Source organism: Nicotiana tomentosiformis, chromosome 4, assembly GCF_000390325.3.
Source record: "Nicotiana tomentosiformis chromosome 4, ASM39032v3, whole genome shotgun sequence".
Taxonomy (NCBI): domain Eukaryota; kingdom Viridiplantae; phylum Streptophyta; class Magnoliopsida; order Solanales; family Solanaceae; genus Nicotiana; species Nicotiana tomentosiformis.
Genome location: NC_090815.1, coordinates 44,415,048 through 44,431,846, shown reverse-complemented (window position 1 = coordinate 44,431,846; position 16,799 = coordinate 44,415,048). Strand labels below are relative to the sequence as shown.

General features: G+C 39.7%; 2 protein-coding genes and 1 long non-coding RNA gene across 3 annotated transcripts; 1 reads left to right on the top strand and 2 right to left on the bottom strand.

Moving 5' to 3' along the window:
* Positions 1 to 6,294: 6,294 nt before the first annotated feature.
* Positions 6,295 to 7,799, top strand: LOC104090807 (uncharacterized). The gene is made up of 2 exons (XR_684996.4): positions 6,295 to 6,462; positions 7,572 to 7,799. It is a non-coding gene; the product is annotated as an uncharacterized lncRNA (long non-coding RNA).
* A 6,186-nt stretch (positions 7,800 to 13,985) lies between these two features.
* LOC138909590 (uncharacterized) lies at positions 13,986 to 14,420 on the bottom strand. Its single transcript, XM_070200797.1, has one exon. The coding sequence runs from the start codon at positions 14,418 to 14,420 to the stop codon at positions 13,986 to 13,988; it is 435 nt and encodes a 144-aa protein (XP_070056898.1).
* Positions 14,421 to 15,192: 772 nt separating this feature from the next.
* On the bottom strand, positions 15,193 to 15,819 carry LOC138909589 (uncharacterized). The gene has a single exon (XM_070200796.1). It carries the CDS (start codon positions 15,817 to 15,819, stop codon positions 15,193 to 15,195), a length of 627 nt encoding a protein of 208 aa, XP_070056897.1.
* Positions 15,820 to 16,799: the final 980 nt, after the last annotated feature.

Genomic DNA, 16,799 nt, shown 5'->3' with positions numbered 1-16,799 from the left:
TGGTAAAAAGGTATGGGTATCTACTCTGCATATCGGTCTCGGACTCTCACATAGCTGCTTCAATCGTCTGACCTCTCTACTGCACTCCTATAAAAGGATAAATCTTAGACCTCAACTTCCGGACCTGTCAGGCTATAATAGCCACCCGCACCTCTTCATATGTCAAATTCTTGTCCAATTAGACTGAGCTAAAATCTAATACATGGGACGAACAACCATAATTCTTCCGGAGCATGGAGACATGGAACACCGGGTGAACTACCGATAAGCTAGGTGGCAATGCAAGTCTGTAGGACACCTCGCCAACTCTCTCAAGGATCTCAAAAGAACCAATATACTTAGGGCTCAACTTGCCCTTCTTCCCGAACCTCATCACACCCTTCATGGGTGAAACCCGCAGCAAAACCCTCTTTCCCACCATGAATGCTACATCACGAGCCCTCCGATCAGCATAACTCTTCTTTTTTGACTAGGCTACACAAAGTCGATTCTGAATAAACTTGATTTTCCCCAAGGCATCCTGAACCAAATCCGTGCCCAACAACCTTGCCTCTCTCGGATCAAACCAACCAAATTAAGAACGATAACACCTCCCACAGAATGCCTCATAAGGAGCCATCTGAATACTTAATTGGTACCTATTATTGTAGGTGAACTCAACAAGAGGTAGAAACTGATCCTATGAACCCCCTAAATCCATAACATATGCATGTAGCACATCCTCCAAAGTCTGAATGGTGAACGCGGATAGCCCGTCCATCTGGGGATGAAATATTGCACTCAACTCAACTCGTGTGCCTAACTACATAGCACGACTCTCCATAAATGCGATGTGAATTGTGTGCCTCAGTCGGAGATAATAGTCATCGGCATACCGTAGAGGCGAACAATCTCACAGATATAGATCTAGGCCAACTTCTCCAAAGAATATGTAGCCGCCATCGGAATGAAATCCGCCGACTTGGTCAACCTATCCACAATGACCCACATTACGTAAAATTTCTTCAAAGTCTATGCAAGCCCAACAACGAATTCCATGGTAATACGCTCCCACTTCGACTAGAGAATATCAAGTCTCTGAAGCAAACCGCGCGGCCTCTGATGCTCGTACTTCACCTGCTAGTAGTTCATACACCGAGCCACATACTCTACTATATCTTTCTTCATTCTTCTCCGCCAATAATGCTATCTCAAATCATGATACATCCTGGCAGCACCTGGATTAATGGAATGACGCAAACTGTGGGCCTCCTTAAGAATAACCTCACGCAACCCATCCGCATTGGACACACAAATCCGACCCTGCTTTCGCAACACCCCATCATCTTCAATAGAAACCTTATTTGCATTACCGTGCTGCATTGTGTCTATAAGAACAAGAAAATGAGGGTCGTCATACCGATGCTCTCTGATGCATTCATACAAAGAAGACCAAGAAACCATGCAAGCAAGAACCCGACTAGGCTGAGAAACATCTAACCTTACAAGCTTATTGGCCAAAGCCTGAACATCAAATGCTAGCAGTCTCTCACCAATTGGAATATATGCAAGGCAGCCCATACTCTCAGCCTTTCTGCTCAAGGCATCGGCCACCACATTGGCCTTCCCAGGATGTTACAAAATAGTGATATCATATTATTTAAAAAGCTCTAACAAACTCCGATGATTCGTGAATACCTCACACGACACGCCGTAGAGTTAACACCTCCAAATATTCAATGCATGAATAATAACTGCCAATTCCAAGCCGTGCACCGGGTAATTATTCTCATGAACCTTCAACTGTCAAGATGCGAAGGCAATCATCCTACCATCTTGCATCAACACTGTATAAAGCCCAAAACACGACGCATCACACTACACATTTTAAGACCCCCAAACCCGTAGGTAACACCAACTCTAAGGCTATAGTCAATGCAGTCTTGAGCTTTTGAAAGCTCATCTCACACTCATCGAACCATCTAAAAAGAGCACAATTCTAGGTCAACTTGGTAAAGAGGACTGCGATAGATGAAAACCCCTCCACGAATTGGTGATAATAACCTGCCAAACCCAAGAAGCTCCGAATCTCTGTAACTGAAGCAGGTCTAGGACAATTCTGAAAGGCCTCAATCTTTTTAGGATCAACCTTAATGCCCTCGAAAGATACAAAATAGCCCAAAAGGTAAACCGAATCCAACCAAAAGTCAAACTTTGAAAATTTGGCATATAACTGACTATCTCTCAAAGTCTGAAGTGCCATATGCAGATGTTGTTCATGCTCCTCTCGACTGGGAGTAGACCAAAATATCATCAATAAAGACGATCATAAAAGAATCCAAGTAGGGCTTGAATACCCGGTTCTCAAATCCATGAATGTTATTGGGTATTTTTCAAGCCAAATGACATCACTAGGAACTCATAATGACCATATAGAATCTGAAAAGTTGTCTTAGGGATATCCGATATCCTAATCTTCAACTAACGGTAGCTAGATTGCAGATCAATCTTCGAAAATACTTTGGCACCCTGAAGCTGATCAAATAAGTCATCAATCTGGATACTTGTTCTTGGTAGTGACCTTGTTTAACTACCGATAATCTATACACATCCTTAGTGAATCATCCTTCTTCTTCACGAACAACACTGGTGCACCCTAGGGTGAGACAATAGGTCTAATGAATCCCTTATCAAGCAAAGCATGCAATTTCTCCTTCAGTTCCTTTAACTCAGCTAGGAGCATACTGTAGAGTGTAATAGAAATAGGTTGTGTGCCCGGAGCCAAGTCCATACAGAAGTCAATATGCTTGTCGGGTGGCATCCCCGACAAATCTGCAGGAAACACCTCTAGAAACTTGATCACAACTGGTACTAAATCCATGAAAGGATCCTCCGCACTATGATCACGGATATAGGCCAGATATGCTAGACACCCCTTCTCGACCATACGTCGAGCCTTCACATTAAAAATAACTTGCTGGTAGAATGGCCAGGAGTCCCCCACCACTCTAATCGGGTCAATCCCATCATTGCTAAAGTCACCGTATTGGCGTGACAATCCAAAATAGCATGTTAAGGTGACAACCAATCCATGCCCAAAATAATATCAAAGTCCACCATATCAAGAAGTACAAGATCTACACTGGTCTCAAAGCTCCCGATAGAAACCACACCCGAGCAAAAAACACGATCTACAACAATAAAATCTCCCACAGGTGTGGACACATATGAATAAGTAGAGCTTGGATCAAATAAAACAGAGGCATCCCTATGGAAAATCGGAATGATACCTGTGATGACGACCTCAGATGACTGCCTCTTGTCTAGCTGGGAATGCATAACAACGGGGTCGGGCCCCAACACTCTATCCTCCGCCACTCGGACAATCTCTAGCTGGCTGGTCTTCACCCCTAATGGCCCGACCTCTACCTCTAGCTGCCTGACCCTTGCCTCTAGATGGCTATGTGGGTAGTGGAGCAACCGGTGCCAGCATAATAGCACGGCAACCATATTGAGGTATGATGATTATCAATCTAGGACAATACCCCCTGATGTGACTTGTACCTCCACACTAAAAGCACTCTCTCGGATGCTGAGGCTGCTAAAGCTAAGGTTGACCCTGACAGCCTGGATAACCATTGGAGTAACTCTGTAGCGGTGGTGTACTGATAGGAGATGAAGGTTCACCAAATATTGGCCACTCAATATAAGACCCATAAGAACCACAACTGCCCGAAGCACCGTGGGCTACCTAAAGAGCTGGCTGAATCGTCCTAGGAGGATGGCCTCTACCAAAAGAACCTCTACCTCCAAATGAGGCACCAGTGAAGCAACCGAAATGATGAGGCCTATTCTCAGGCCTATTGAAAGAAATATCATCCCCCATCTTCTTGGCCATCTGAAGCCTGATGCCAAAAGTAATACCATCAATAAACCTTCTCTCCCTCTCTCTATTAGTGGGAATTATGATAGTTGTATGACGAGCTAGGTCCACAAATCCGGTCTCATACTGGGTGACAGTCATGCCACCCTACTAGAGGTGCTCGAACTGCCTTCGATACTCCTCTCTCAGAGGGAAAGGAATGAACTTCTCCAAAAATAGTCGCAAAAACTGACCCAAAGTAAGTGAAGGTGAACCGGCTAGTCTGCTCCGCTCAAAATCCTACCACCACCTCTTGGCAGAACTGGTCATCTGGAACACTGCAAAGTCAACCTCATTGGTCTCAACAATATCCATATTGTGCAATACCTCAAGAAAACAGTCCAAGTAATCCAGTGGGTCCTCAGAAGGTGAACCACTAAAATAAATAGGAAAGAGCTTGGTGAATGTATCCAACCTTATCAATCCCTCAGAACACATCGCGGTCCTCTCCCTACGATTTGTAACAACAACGCACTGAACTACCCCAACTGTTGGAACTGCCGAAGTCTGATATATAGGAGCCATCTGCTCCGAAGTGTGAGTGGCGGGAGTCTGTGCTCCTCCCCCAGCCTGAGAGGTAGCTGGTGCTATAGGAAATACTCCAGCCCAAGCACCACTCTCCATGAGTCCAACTAAGAGGACTAGGGCGTCCTGAAGTACGGGAGTAGCTATAAATCCCTCTGGGGCCTGAGCGAGTCGGACTGGTGCGGTCTGAACTTGGATCTCCTCCTCGCGATCAATTTGAGGCTCTATAGTGGGTGTTGTTGCATGTGCTCTAGGATGAGCTCTGCCTCATCCTCGGCCCCGGCCCCGGCCCCTACCCCCAATAGTGGCTGCAACAGGGGGATCTTACTCCTCCCTGGCTGTAGATGTTATGCGTGTTCTCATCATCTGTGAAAGAACAAGAATAGAATGGTTCAAACTTTAGTAATGGAATAAAGTTTCAAGATAGAGAAAGAAAGAAGTGAAATTTTTCTAAAGCCTTATAGCCTCTAGAAGATAAGTAAAGACATCTCTGTACCAATTGTCGTGTCCTGTTTTCTTTTGAAAGTGGGTTTCGACGTATGACAATTATTTCAAACGGATATCAAAAGAGGAGAGTCTCAACCTAACGATTTTTAAAGGTGTGTTATGGCACCTATTTGCAAATAACTCTGTTTAATTAGGTAATGTCATCAAAGATCGGGTAAGGGCTCTAATTACCTCAAAGTGAAGGTATTATGAATCCGTCAAGGTCCACAACTGTGGGTCCCGGCCAAAGTTTAAACTATGTGGGATTAACGGATTACAATTGTCCTAAATGATCGTATAAGTAAAGGAAGACAAGGAATTTAAAGGTTCTATTATGAACAACTTTAAAGGAAATCGGGAAAAATCAAACTATATAGGTGATTAATACAAGTCTTTTGAGTTTACAATGTACAAATTGATTAATCTATATTTAATGACTAAGTCTGAACAATAAACATATAAAATAAGGGGGGTCCCGAGTTTTTTAGCCTAAAGGATCACCCCGTGGAATATAAATAATACTTCGCAACTCCCTTAAGGTATGGGTTGCTCATATTATTCAGCGGGCACAAACTATCATCTCCTGCTACCCGATTACTATGTTAAAGTTGTTTATTTAAAGGCGTTCTAATTTAATTCTAGGTCGTGTCCAACGCGTGCACTATCTGTCCCATGCCTATGGTCAAGGAGACTTTGGACCAACTATTAGGTGGTTCTGGACTCTATTGAGGATGCTCAAAAATGATAAAACTAGTGCAAATTCAAAACATATAGGACTTTACATAAATGCAATAAAAGGCTCAAATTAACAACCACACATAAATAACGAATGCACACGGCAGATTAAGCGATAGATAGGTTCAAGATTAAGAAGCATTATAGTCGTTAAGTCTTATAGGCATGGTTTGTAGGTGATTCTGATTTCCAGTATTGTACATGCAACATTGCAGCTTAAGGCTAACATATTGGCAGGTTAAAGGTATTACAAACCTATAGGCACGACATCTACATTGTTCGTGCAGTGAGGCAGTAAGACTGTTAGAAAGCCAAGATTAACGACGTTTGATTTATGGACATTCTATCTACACTGCAAGAAATTGGATTATTAATGGCGACATATAGCAACGACCCTATAGGTTGCTACAACAGCTAAATTATTAGTAGCGACTTTATAAGTCGCTACAGATGGTTAATGTTTAGCAGTGACTTTTTAGGTCGCCTCTGATGTGGCTGAAATTTTCAGTCCCGCTAAAAATAAAATTTTGGCTCCATATTTATAGTGGCGACTTTTGAAAAGTCACTGGTAAATCTTTATTACAGCAACCGGGTCGCTCCAATACCACATATTATTACTTTTAAAATAACTAACAAAAAGAAAAATACCTATCCTAATTAGTTAAAACTTACCTGCTCTTGGTATGAACGAACAGAAGCCCTAACATTCAGCAAAAGTTTCAGCCAAATTCTCTCTAGAATCGGCCTACTCTCCTCAGCGAAAATTTCAGCTAAATCAAAATCCCTCAAATCAAAATGTGAATCTCATTTGTCAGGTATGTTCAAATCCCTAATATTTTTCGTTTTTCTTTTTGGGAAAGAAGTTGCTCTTCTTTAATCGATAATTTCATGGAGGAAGAATCAAAAAAAACGATTTATGTTCCTAATCGATTTCGAACATCCTTTCCTTCTTATTTGTTACTATCTCATATCTAACTAAAACCCCATAAAGATTTATATAAGATATATTTACATTTGGGTTTTTTTTTTATAATGATTCTCTAAGAAAACAATTTCAACATGCAGTTAGGGATAATGTTCAAATCCCTAATCTCTTCGTTTATGCTCAAATCCCTAATATTTTTAGTTTTTTTTTGGAAAGATTTCATCTTGAATTTCTGTTCCTAATCTTTTCATTTATGCTCAAATCTCTAATACAGTTAGGGATAATTATTTTTTCAGCAATTTCACATTTGTATTCTCAGATTTTATCTCGAATTTGTCTGAGCCATTTGATAATCTATAGGAATACAACAAAAAAAAATCACAAAAAAAGAATCATTTGAAGCGAATGTATGTGGATACAGCAAATGAAAAATATCTCTTGCTGCCCTAATAGATTGCAATTTCAACGGCCTGATTACATCTTTGACGTTAGTAAGCAAACTATATTCGTTAAACCATTACCTGTTGTCGTACTTAACTAGTCCTGAAGTTTCTGTGAGGAAATATTTTGGAAAGGAAAGATATGGTGACGTCTACAGTCTACTGTGAATATAGAACTATAGTAAATAGACTATTATAGACAATCATTGTAACTAGACTATCATTGTAAATGACCTTATTTGCCTAACTCTGAGACTGCGTGAAAAAGTTCAAATATGTGCATTATAGTAGTTGAGATGGTTTGAAGTTCAAATCTTTGTGAACCTAATGATACATCATTGTCAAGATAATATGACTGCTTGAGTAGTAATATTTAGGCTGTAAACCAGGCTTACCTGAACCAAACCATTTCATTTCACAAATGAAATAGCATAGAACAAATTAACTTTGTGTTATACTAATGTATAATTAGCTTGTACATTAATTTATCTGTCTAGGCATGTTTTTGGATATAACAAATCACATTATGTTCCTTATATATATTACTTTTGTCTAGCAGGGATAAGGCACTTAAACAGTGGTATCGTTCAAGGATGGTGTCGAGCAAGGAGCAGTTACAAGGCACTTAATATTTTGTCTTTTTGGGATATGGATATGCGTACAGTTACAATGCACAATGAAGTATCGGGTAGTATATATGTAATTGACTCTTTAGTAATGATAATATTTATAATATTCGGCTTGAGAAATTCTTTTGGTGTTTGTCAAACATTATTGGTTGCTTTAATATTGATAGTCAATTAATATGAATATTTTTATATGAAATTTTAGAGAATTAGGTTCCTACTGGCATGGAAATGTATATAATTTTGGTCGTTATAATTTCTGAGCAAATAAGTTTTAATGGCGACATGGTTTTGTCAAAAAAATAGTAATTGTTGCGATATAAAAGTTGCCACTGTAGGTTTATTTCTTTTGCACCGACTTTAGTCTCTACAGAAAACCTTGTGTCTTTCATGGTTAAATATTTTGTGGTCACGCCTGTCGCTACTAAAAGAGATTTATAGTGGCGACATAATCTTGCCACTGAACATAAATGTTTTTGTGGCGATGCTTGTCGCTGCTAAAGGTGAATATACAGTGGCGACCCATCTAATATTTGTTCTTATGGAATAATTTTTTGTAGCATTTTTTTCAACCTTCTGTGGCAACTCTGTCGCCACAAAATATGTTCTTTTAGCAGCAACTTCAAATGTCGCCACAAATATACTTCAGTTACGGTTGTGCTTGTGGCAATACAAAAGTCGCCACTGATACATTTTAGTAGCGACTATTAGGGATTATGTAGCAACTGTAGTCGCCACAATAAGGTTGATTTCTTGTATTGCTAGGACGAGTAATAGTATCCTATAGGCATGATTTCTAATGGTTTACAATTGAAAATTATTTTTATAATACTTTATCCCTATAAGCATGTCATCTAAGTGTGGAGATACAATGAAGCAATAAAGTAATTGATTAGTTGATTAAGATCCTATGGTCATGATATATAGAGTAGCAGTGTACTAATAGAAATAGGAGCAACTGATTGATTAATTAGTTGAAGCCCTATATACATGGTATCTAGATGAGCATTAACAAAACATACGTTATTGTATCCTATAGGCATGTTATCTAAGTGCGCACAATACTAGACATAGAAACAAGTATAGCAAATACTTAAACTAATATGCTTTGAGTGGTGTACGAGTATTAGATAGGTTGAGTGAAGTGTGTGTGATTCCTAGAAACATGATTTCTATCGTTGTACAGAAATAAAGAATGCTAAACAAAAACAGCAAATCAAGCACATAGACCCTATATGCATGTTCTCTACCCTTTTATGCAAGAATAGAGTATACTCGTTACCTCTTTTTACTAATTTTCCCATCATTCAGTTTTACAAGCTATTAAATTTTTTGTAATAATTACAGGCCAAAATAGAAATATATAATAACCCGGTAACACATCTGGACCTTCAAATATGCTTAGGACTTCACGCGGACAGCAGGCCCAAACTCCATGTGCAGACAATATACTTTCGAACCCTCAATACCGAAGGCAGGCCCAACATACCAGGCCCAAACGATTCTAATGAATAAGCTAAGGGATGCTAAATTCAGCCACAAAGGTAATAGAACTACTCTAAAAACTGTAACTAGAAACCATTCTAGTCAGGGCATATAAGCAAGATCATGCTTAATTTGGGAAACATACAAGACACATATGAAGCAAGTTCGTCCTTATCAATCCAGAAAAAGAGTCTAAGGGCGACAGGATTAATTTAAACAAATTTTCAAAACAAAGCTTAGCCTAGGACTATCTTAGCGAACTTTTAGGCAGGGCTTTGAACATGAGAACCTAGTAGTGCCATAGACAATAACAAGTGAGATACAGCCTTAGCATGGAAGCTTTAACATGAGAGCCTAATGAGAATGTGACAGCAGAACAACATGTTAGTGGGTATAGTTTGGCAGACATATCACTTAGTTGAACATGAGACTTAACATGGTGAGCATTGAACATAACACAAAGTCCCTAAAGAGCACATGGTAGGTAAATGAATATATCAACTCTAGGTTAACAGGGCAATCGGACATCAAGAATCATACCAGTTGACTACACAAAAGAGAAGAAGCTAAACATTGAAATCTACCCTAGAAGTCTTAGACAATGCTAAAGAGTACATGATTAACAAGTCGAGGAGTGCATTCCTCAGAATTACAAATAGCAAAAAAATTATGTTTGGCTGGACATTAAGACAATAATGTAACATGAGGGCTCACATGATCATGGTCAGTTTGTAGAGAAACAATAGATTACACATAAATGATTCAGCATGAAAGAAGTTCATTCAATCATGTTCTGGGCAGGGGATGTTCTCCTAAGAGTTTTAGTATTGGAACCCAAGGAAAGGCATGAGAAGGGACTCATAGCAAACAATAGGTGATTAGAATAGTCATGATCGTTAAATTTACACACATATAGTGAGCATACATCGAAGCTTAGAGTTCAAACAGGTTCAGATGCTAGAAAAGCAAAAAGGCACATAATAATTTCAAAGCAAACAAGAATACCAACAGAGGCAAACAATATCATATTGATTTACAAAAGGCAAAATAACATGAGCATACAAATCATGAACACAAGCAAGAGAGAATGAAATTGTGAGAGTCTCATTACTTACCAGTTTGCAGAACTAAAGAGAAAATAAGGCAGAATAGTAAACGCCAGCAGCAGCTTCTTTATCAATAGCAAAGAGAACAGTAGAAACCCCAAAATTATTAGTGTGTCAGAGTTCCCAAGGGTGTCAGATGAACCCCGAGTAGTGCTCACACTGAGAGAGGTTAAAAGGTCAAATTCCGGTGGCCTTGGCTTCCAGTCGACTAAAATTAAAGTCTTAGAATAATATAGAATGAGTGAGAGTGAGAGTGAGATAATAGTGGTAGTAACAGTAGTCAAGTGATAGTCGTTGAGTCCTTGAAGGGGAACGTGGAACGGGGGTTTATATAGTAGTATAAATTGAATGAACAAATATGGAAACACTCAATTAAGCACAAATAAGAAAAGAAAATATGATATGCAATCAATAATAGAACCAGTAAAAGGGACAAATCAGAATTCAAACCCTAATTAGGGTTCAGTATTATAAAATTAGTCCGCTGATGTGAGAAACCAACCCTTCTTCCATGTATATGGATGAGATATTGTCCAAATCTTAGAGATTAAAGTTGAACGGGCCCGATTCTAAGAGATGGTACTTGCTAAGTTTAGGCAAGTACTAAGTAACACCATTGTTGCGTAGATACTGATGCGGTAACACAAATAAGGAAGGTGAATCACAAGAAGATTCCATTGTCTAGCAAAAATAAGAGAATGATTTGAGATGAGGCAGCTAGGGTTTCGTAGGGGGGAGAATGATTGGGAGTGTCTGGGGATGGCGTCTTAGGGAAAATGGGCATTAGGGTTTGGGGTGGGTTAATAGAATATGGGAGATGGGTTGTGGGCCGTTAATCTCTAAGATCAATAGCTGAGATAGAATGAGAGAGTGGGGCGGGTCATTTAGATGGGTATCGACCGGGTTGATTAAGAGAGTTGTTTGGTTTGGGCTTGGGGCTATTGGGCTAGGCTTTTGGGGTCTGGGCAAGTGTATTGGGTTTGAAATCAACTCAAAGATTGGGCAATGGTTTAAGTACGCAAAATTTATTAAAAATAATTTATAAAAAAGTAATTAATAAATAATAAGATATTATTTATGTATTAAAATGCTTGCAAATAATAAATTAACATTATAAAAATATAAAAATATTATTTTAGCATAAGTACTGTAATAAATATAATTATGTATAGAATATAGGCTATTATTGCAAAAATGTGTAAATAACACAAAAATACAAATATAATTATATGAAATAAAGAAAGGTGTTACAAAACATACATGTGGGTATAAATAATAAATTTGGATGATTAATTCATCACAAAATAATTTTAAAGGATAATTAATAATATTTGAGCAACTTAAATGCAAGCAAATCAATTTTAAAGCTTTAAAAATTTTGAAAAATACTTATATGACTCTCGTAAATTAGGTAATGATGTAAAATAATATTTGAAAAGTATATATAATATTTTATAAAATATGAGGGTAAAATTGGTTATCAACAACTGCCCTTCTTTACCCAAGAATGATGAAAGAGTTGTCGGGTAAAGAAAATGATGGCCAATTTTGTCCGAAATGAGTGAGGATGATGTGTTTTTTTAAATAATGGTGGCCGAACCCTTATTTCTAAGTTGCCTACATATCCCTGGTATTATAGAAATCAGGCCGTGTGTAGTTCAGGATCCAGCGACGATCGAAACGATGGAGTCATTATAGGAATGGTTGTATGTTTGAAGGAAAGATCTTTTGTATAGGATGGTGTCATGAGTAACGGATAATTTTGGGTAGAGCTATGAATGTGAATTTGAATGTTGCAGATATTCGAGATGAACGTTTGGGTGGTTACGGAATAAAAAGTAATCAATTGCCTGTCGATGGTTACGTTTGAGATCAGCATATGATGTGAACGTTGTGAACGGAAACCGGAGAGAGAATTGCTCCTGTTTGTAGAACGATTACGTTCTGCGCTACCTGCAAAACTTAAGACACCATGCATGTGAATATATAGGGTTATTGCAAAAATTTAAACATGATGCAAATTCCCTTCGGACCGTGAGAGTTGTCTTTGTACGATGAGGATGATGTCCTTAGACCATGACGTCCCGGGCCATGAAGCGTATGATAAGGGATTCTCAGGCTATGAAGATGGTGCCTCTGGACTATAACGCCTTTGAATAATGATGTACAGTTTTGAGAGATCCTCAGGCCATGGCATGATGTCTTCAGGCTATGAGAATGATGCCTTCAGAATATGATGCCTTCGGACAATGTGGCGATGTTTCAGCCCGTGAAATGCAAAGATGCGGAGATATCGATCATTTGATAGAGGGACCAGCTGATTCTTAGTTGTATTCAAGGACGAGACAAGGAAGCGCTTAGCCTTATATGTGATGAGGGCAGTGTTTAGCCCTATGCAGAGGAAGGCACCGTTTAGCCTTATGCAATAATGGAGGCAATGCTTAGCCTCATATAATGTAATGGAGACACTGCTTAGTCTCGTGCAAGGGAAGGCATTGCTTAGACTTATGCTGGAGGCAATGCTTAGCCTCATGCAATATAATAGAGACAGTGCTTAGTCTCGTGCAAGGGAAGGCAGCATTTAGCCTTATGCAATGATGGAGGCAATGCTTAGCCTCATGCAATGTAATGGAGACAGTGCTTAGTCTCGTGCAAGGGAAAGCAGCGTTTTATCCTTATGCAATGATGGAGGCAATGCTTAGCCTCATGCAATGTAATGGAGACAGTGCTTAGTCTCGTGCAAGGGAAGGCAGTGTTTAGCCTTATACAATGATGGAGGCAATTCTTAGCCTCATGCAAGGGAAGGTGGTGCTTAGCCTTATGCAATGTGATGGAGACAATGCTTAGTCTCATTCAAAGGAAGGCAGTGTTTAGACTTATGCAATGATGAAGGCGATTCTTAGCCTCATGCAAGGGAAGGTGGTGTTTAGCCTTATGAAATGTGATGGAGACAATGCTTAGTCTCATGCAATGATGAGGGCAGTGCTTGGCCCTATGCATAGAATGAAGGAAGTGCTTAGCCCTATGCAGAGAAAGGCAAAGATTAAATATGAGAAAGAAAGTGATTCTTAGCTTGACGCGTTTGCGCTTGGTGACTTCTGTCACTGAAGATAGCATTCTTGTTATGTATTTGTGGGCATGCTTGTCATGTCCGTTATGCCTGCATCCAAAGAAAAATCGTGAGTTTTTGTTTTTGGGGGGGGGGGGGGGGAGGTTGGTCCGTGCCTTTGATTCTTCATTTCGCCTTTGCTCCTTGTCTTGCTTCCTTGTTCGAGTCACCCAGGGTAACATCTGGCTACTACAGAAAAAATGAAATTTTCGAAAATATGCATTTGTGATAAATCATTTGTAAAAACGCAGTTGTTCAAAATATGTGATGATGCATACAATGAATGATTTGTCGACTTGGGTACTATGACACGTTTCGAGACATTGCAACATTCGCAACTCGAAATTTTTAGGACCCTCCTCAAAGTTCTGCCCCAGTGTAAATACATACTTGATACAATGCTATTCTTGGAAATCTTTGACGAAATAAGATTAAAAAAACTCGAAATCTTGCCCCCAGTTCCTGAATGTAAAGGGGTAATGAAGATTTTATTATGATGTGACCGAATCTATAGGGCTGCCTACGTATCCCCTCTCAAACGGGAATCAGGTCAAGCGTAGTTCAGGTTACATCAAATAGAAATTGCAAACCTAATGTTAAACATAATATCTCTTGACTACATCTGAATTGATAGGTTCTGGCCATATTTATCCATCCATCTCTGCAAGTATAGGCGCTCCTCCTGTCAGTATTTGGTGAACCATGTAAGGGCCTTGCCAGTTAGGTGAGAATTTCCTTTTTGCTTTGTCCTGATGTGGAAAGATCCGTTTCAACACCAATTGCCCTGGTGTGAATTGCCTAGATCTAACCTTTTTGTTGAAAGTCCTTGCCATTCTATTCTGGTAGAGTTGATCGTGACACACCGCATTCATCCTTTTACCATCAATGAGAGCCAATTGCTCATACCGGCTCTGTGCCCATTCCGCATCACTAAGCTCGGCCTCTTGTATGATTCTTAGGGAAGGAATCTCTACTTCGGTGGGTATAACAGCTTCAGTATCGTAAACTAGTAGATAGGGGTTTCCCCAGTGATGTACGAACTGTGGTGCGGTACCCGAGAAAAGCAAATGGTAGTTTCTCATGCCATTGCTTGTAGTTGTTCACCATCTTCCTTAATATCTTCTTGATGTTCTTATTGGCGGCTTCCACGGCTCTATTCATCTGTGGCCCGTATGCTGTAGAATGCCGGTGCTTGATCTTGAATGTTTCAAACATGGCTTTAATCAGATCACTGTTGAGATTAGCGGAATTATCGGTAATGATTTATTCAAGTATTCCAAACCGACAAACAATACGATCTCGAACGAAGTCTGCTACAACATTCTTAGTCATAGACTTATAAGAAGCTGCTTCAACCCATTTTGTGAATTAATGTACATCTACCAATGACATCCATGCCCCAGACAGAGAAGGGTCAGGCTGGACTTGTTACATTGAGTTCGTTGGGTGGTACTCGTATCATATCAGCATGTACCTGGAATTGGTGGTACTTTGGTACATACTTAACGCATTCTGTCCCCATAGTCATCCAAAAATACCCTGGCCTTAATATCTTATTTGCTAGAACGAATCTGTTCATGTGAGGTCTGCAGGTTCCGGCGTGTATTTTTCGAGCAATCTAGATGCCTCCTTGGCATCGACACATCGCAGCAATCCAAAATTAGGAGTTCTTCTATACAGAAGTCCACCACTCTAAAAGAAATGGTTGGCCAATCTTCGAAGCATACACTTTTGAGTGTGTGGCATTTTTTGGGTACTGTCCATTCTCCAAATACTCCTTGATATCATGAAACCACGAATTTCCATCAAACTCTTCTTCAACATGAGCACAATAAGCTGATTGTTAACGAATCTCTATCGGGATAGGATCGATGAAATCCTTGTCTGGATGTTTATCATGGAAGACAAGGTAGCGAATGCATCTGCGAACTCATTCTGAATCCTTAGAACATGTTTGAATTCTATTCTTGTGATCCTCTTGATAAACTCTTGTACATAATGCAAGTATGGAAATATTTTAGTGTTCTTGGTGGCCCATTCTCCTAATACTTGGTGTACCAATAGATCAGAATCTCCGATTACCAACAACTCCTGAACATTCATATCAATGGCCAATCTGAGTCCCAAGATGCATGCCTTATATTCCACCATATTGTTGGTGCACGAGAACCTGAGCTTTGCGAATATCAGATAATGCTGATCAGTTTTTGATACTAAAACAGCTTCGATGCCCACTCCCTTGAAGTTTGTTGCTCCGTCGAAAAACATCCTCCAACCATCATATGTTTCGACAATATCTTCACCTACAAACGACACTTCCTTGTCGAGAAAATACATCTTCAATAGTTCGTATTCTCCATCTACAGGGTTCTCTGCTAAGTGATCGGCCAATGCTTGCCCCTTGACTACTTTCTGAGTCACATAGATGATGTCGAACTCACTTAGCAATATCTGCCACTTTGCTAACTTACACGTAGGCATGGGTTTCTGAAAGATATATTTTAGTGGATTCATCCTTGATATGAGATATGTGGTGTATTCACAGAAATAATGTCTCAACTTCTGGGCTATCCATGTCAAAGCACAATAGGTGCACTCCAGCAAAGAGTACCGGGCCTCATAAGGTGTGAACTTATTACTCAGATAATATATCGCCTACTCTTTCCTCCCGGTTTCATCATGTTGCCCGAGGACGCAACCAAAAGCTTCGTTCAACACAGACAGATACAGCAGCAAAGGTCTTCCTAGCTCTTGCGGGACCAACACGGGCGATTTAGACAAGTACTCCTTAATTTTATTGAAAGCCTTTTAACATTCTTCTGTCCAGCTTGTTGCAATATATTTCCTAAGCATCTTGAAGACCGGCTCATATATCACCTTTGACTGTGCTATAAAATGGCTGATATAATTGAGGCGTCCCAAAAAACTCATCACATCCTTCTTGTTTTTTGGCGGTGGCAATTCCTGAATAGCTTTGCTTTTTTATGGGTCTATCTATACCACGACGACTGACGATGAAGCCTAGCAATTTCCCAGCAGGGACTCCTAAATCACATTTTGCCGAATTCAATTTCAAATTGTACTTTCGAAGCCGGTCAAAAAACTTCTCCAGGTATGCTATGTGATCTGAACTCCTTTTAGATTTGATGATAACATCATCCACGTACACCTCTAATTCCTTGTGTATCATGTCATGGAAAATAGTCATCATGGCCCTCATGTAGGTAGCTCCAATATTCTTCAAACCAAATAGCATTATTTTGTAACAATATATCCCTTACGGTGCGGTAAAGGCTGTCTTTTCGGCGTCCTCTTCGTCCATCCAAATCTGGTGATATCCTGCGAAGCAATCCACAAAGGATTGGAGTTTATGCTTGGTGCAGTTGTCGATCAGTATGTGTATGTTGGGCAACGGGAAGTCATCCTTAGGACTTGCTCTATTCAGATCTCTATAGTCAATG

What these genes read in the sequence shown, in the direction of transcription:
- LOC138909590 (XM_070200797.1), bottom strand. Translation starts at nt 14,420, where the DNA reads ATGAGAAACTACCATTTGCTTTTCTCGGGTACCGCACCACAGTTCGTA.
- LOC138909589 (XM_070200796.1), bottom strand. Translation starts at nt 15,819, where the DNA reads ATGCCTACGTGTAAGTTAGCAAAGTGGCAGATATTGCTAAGTGAGTTC.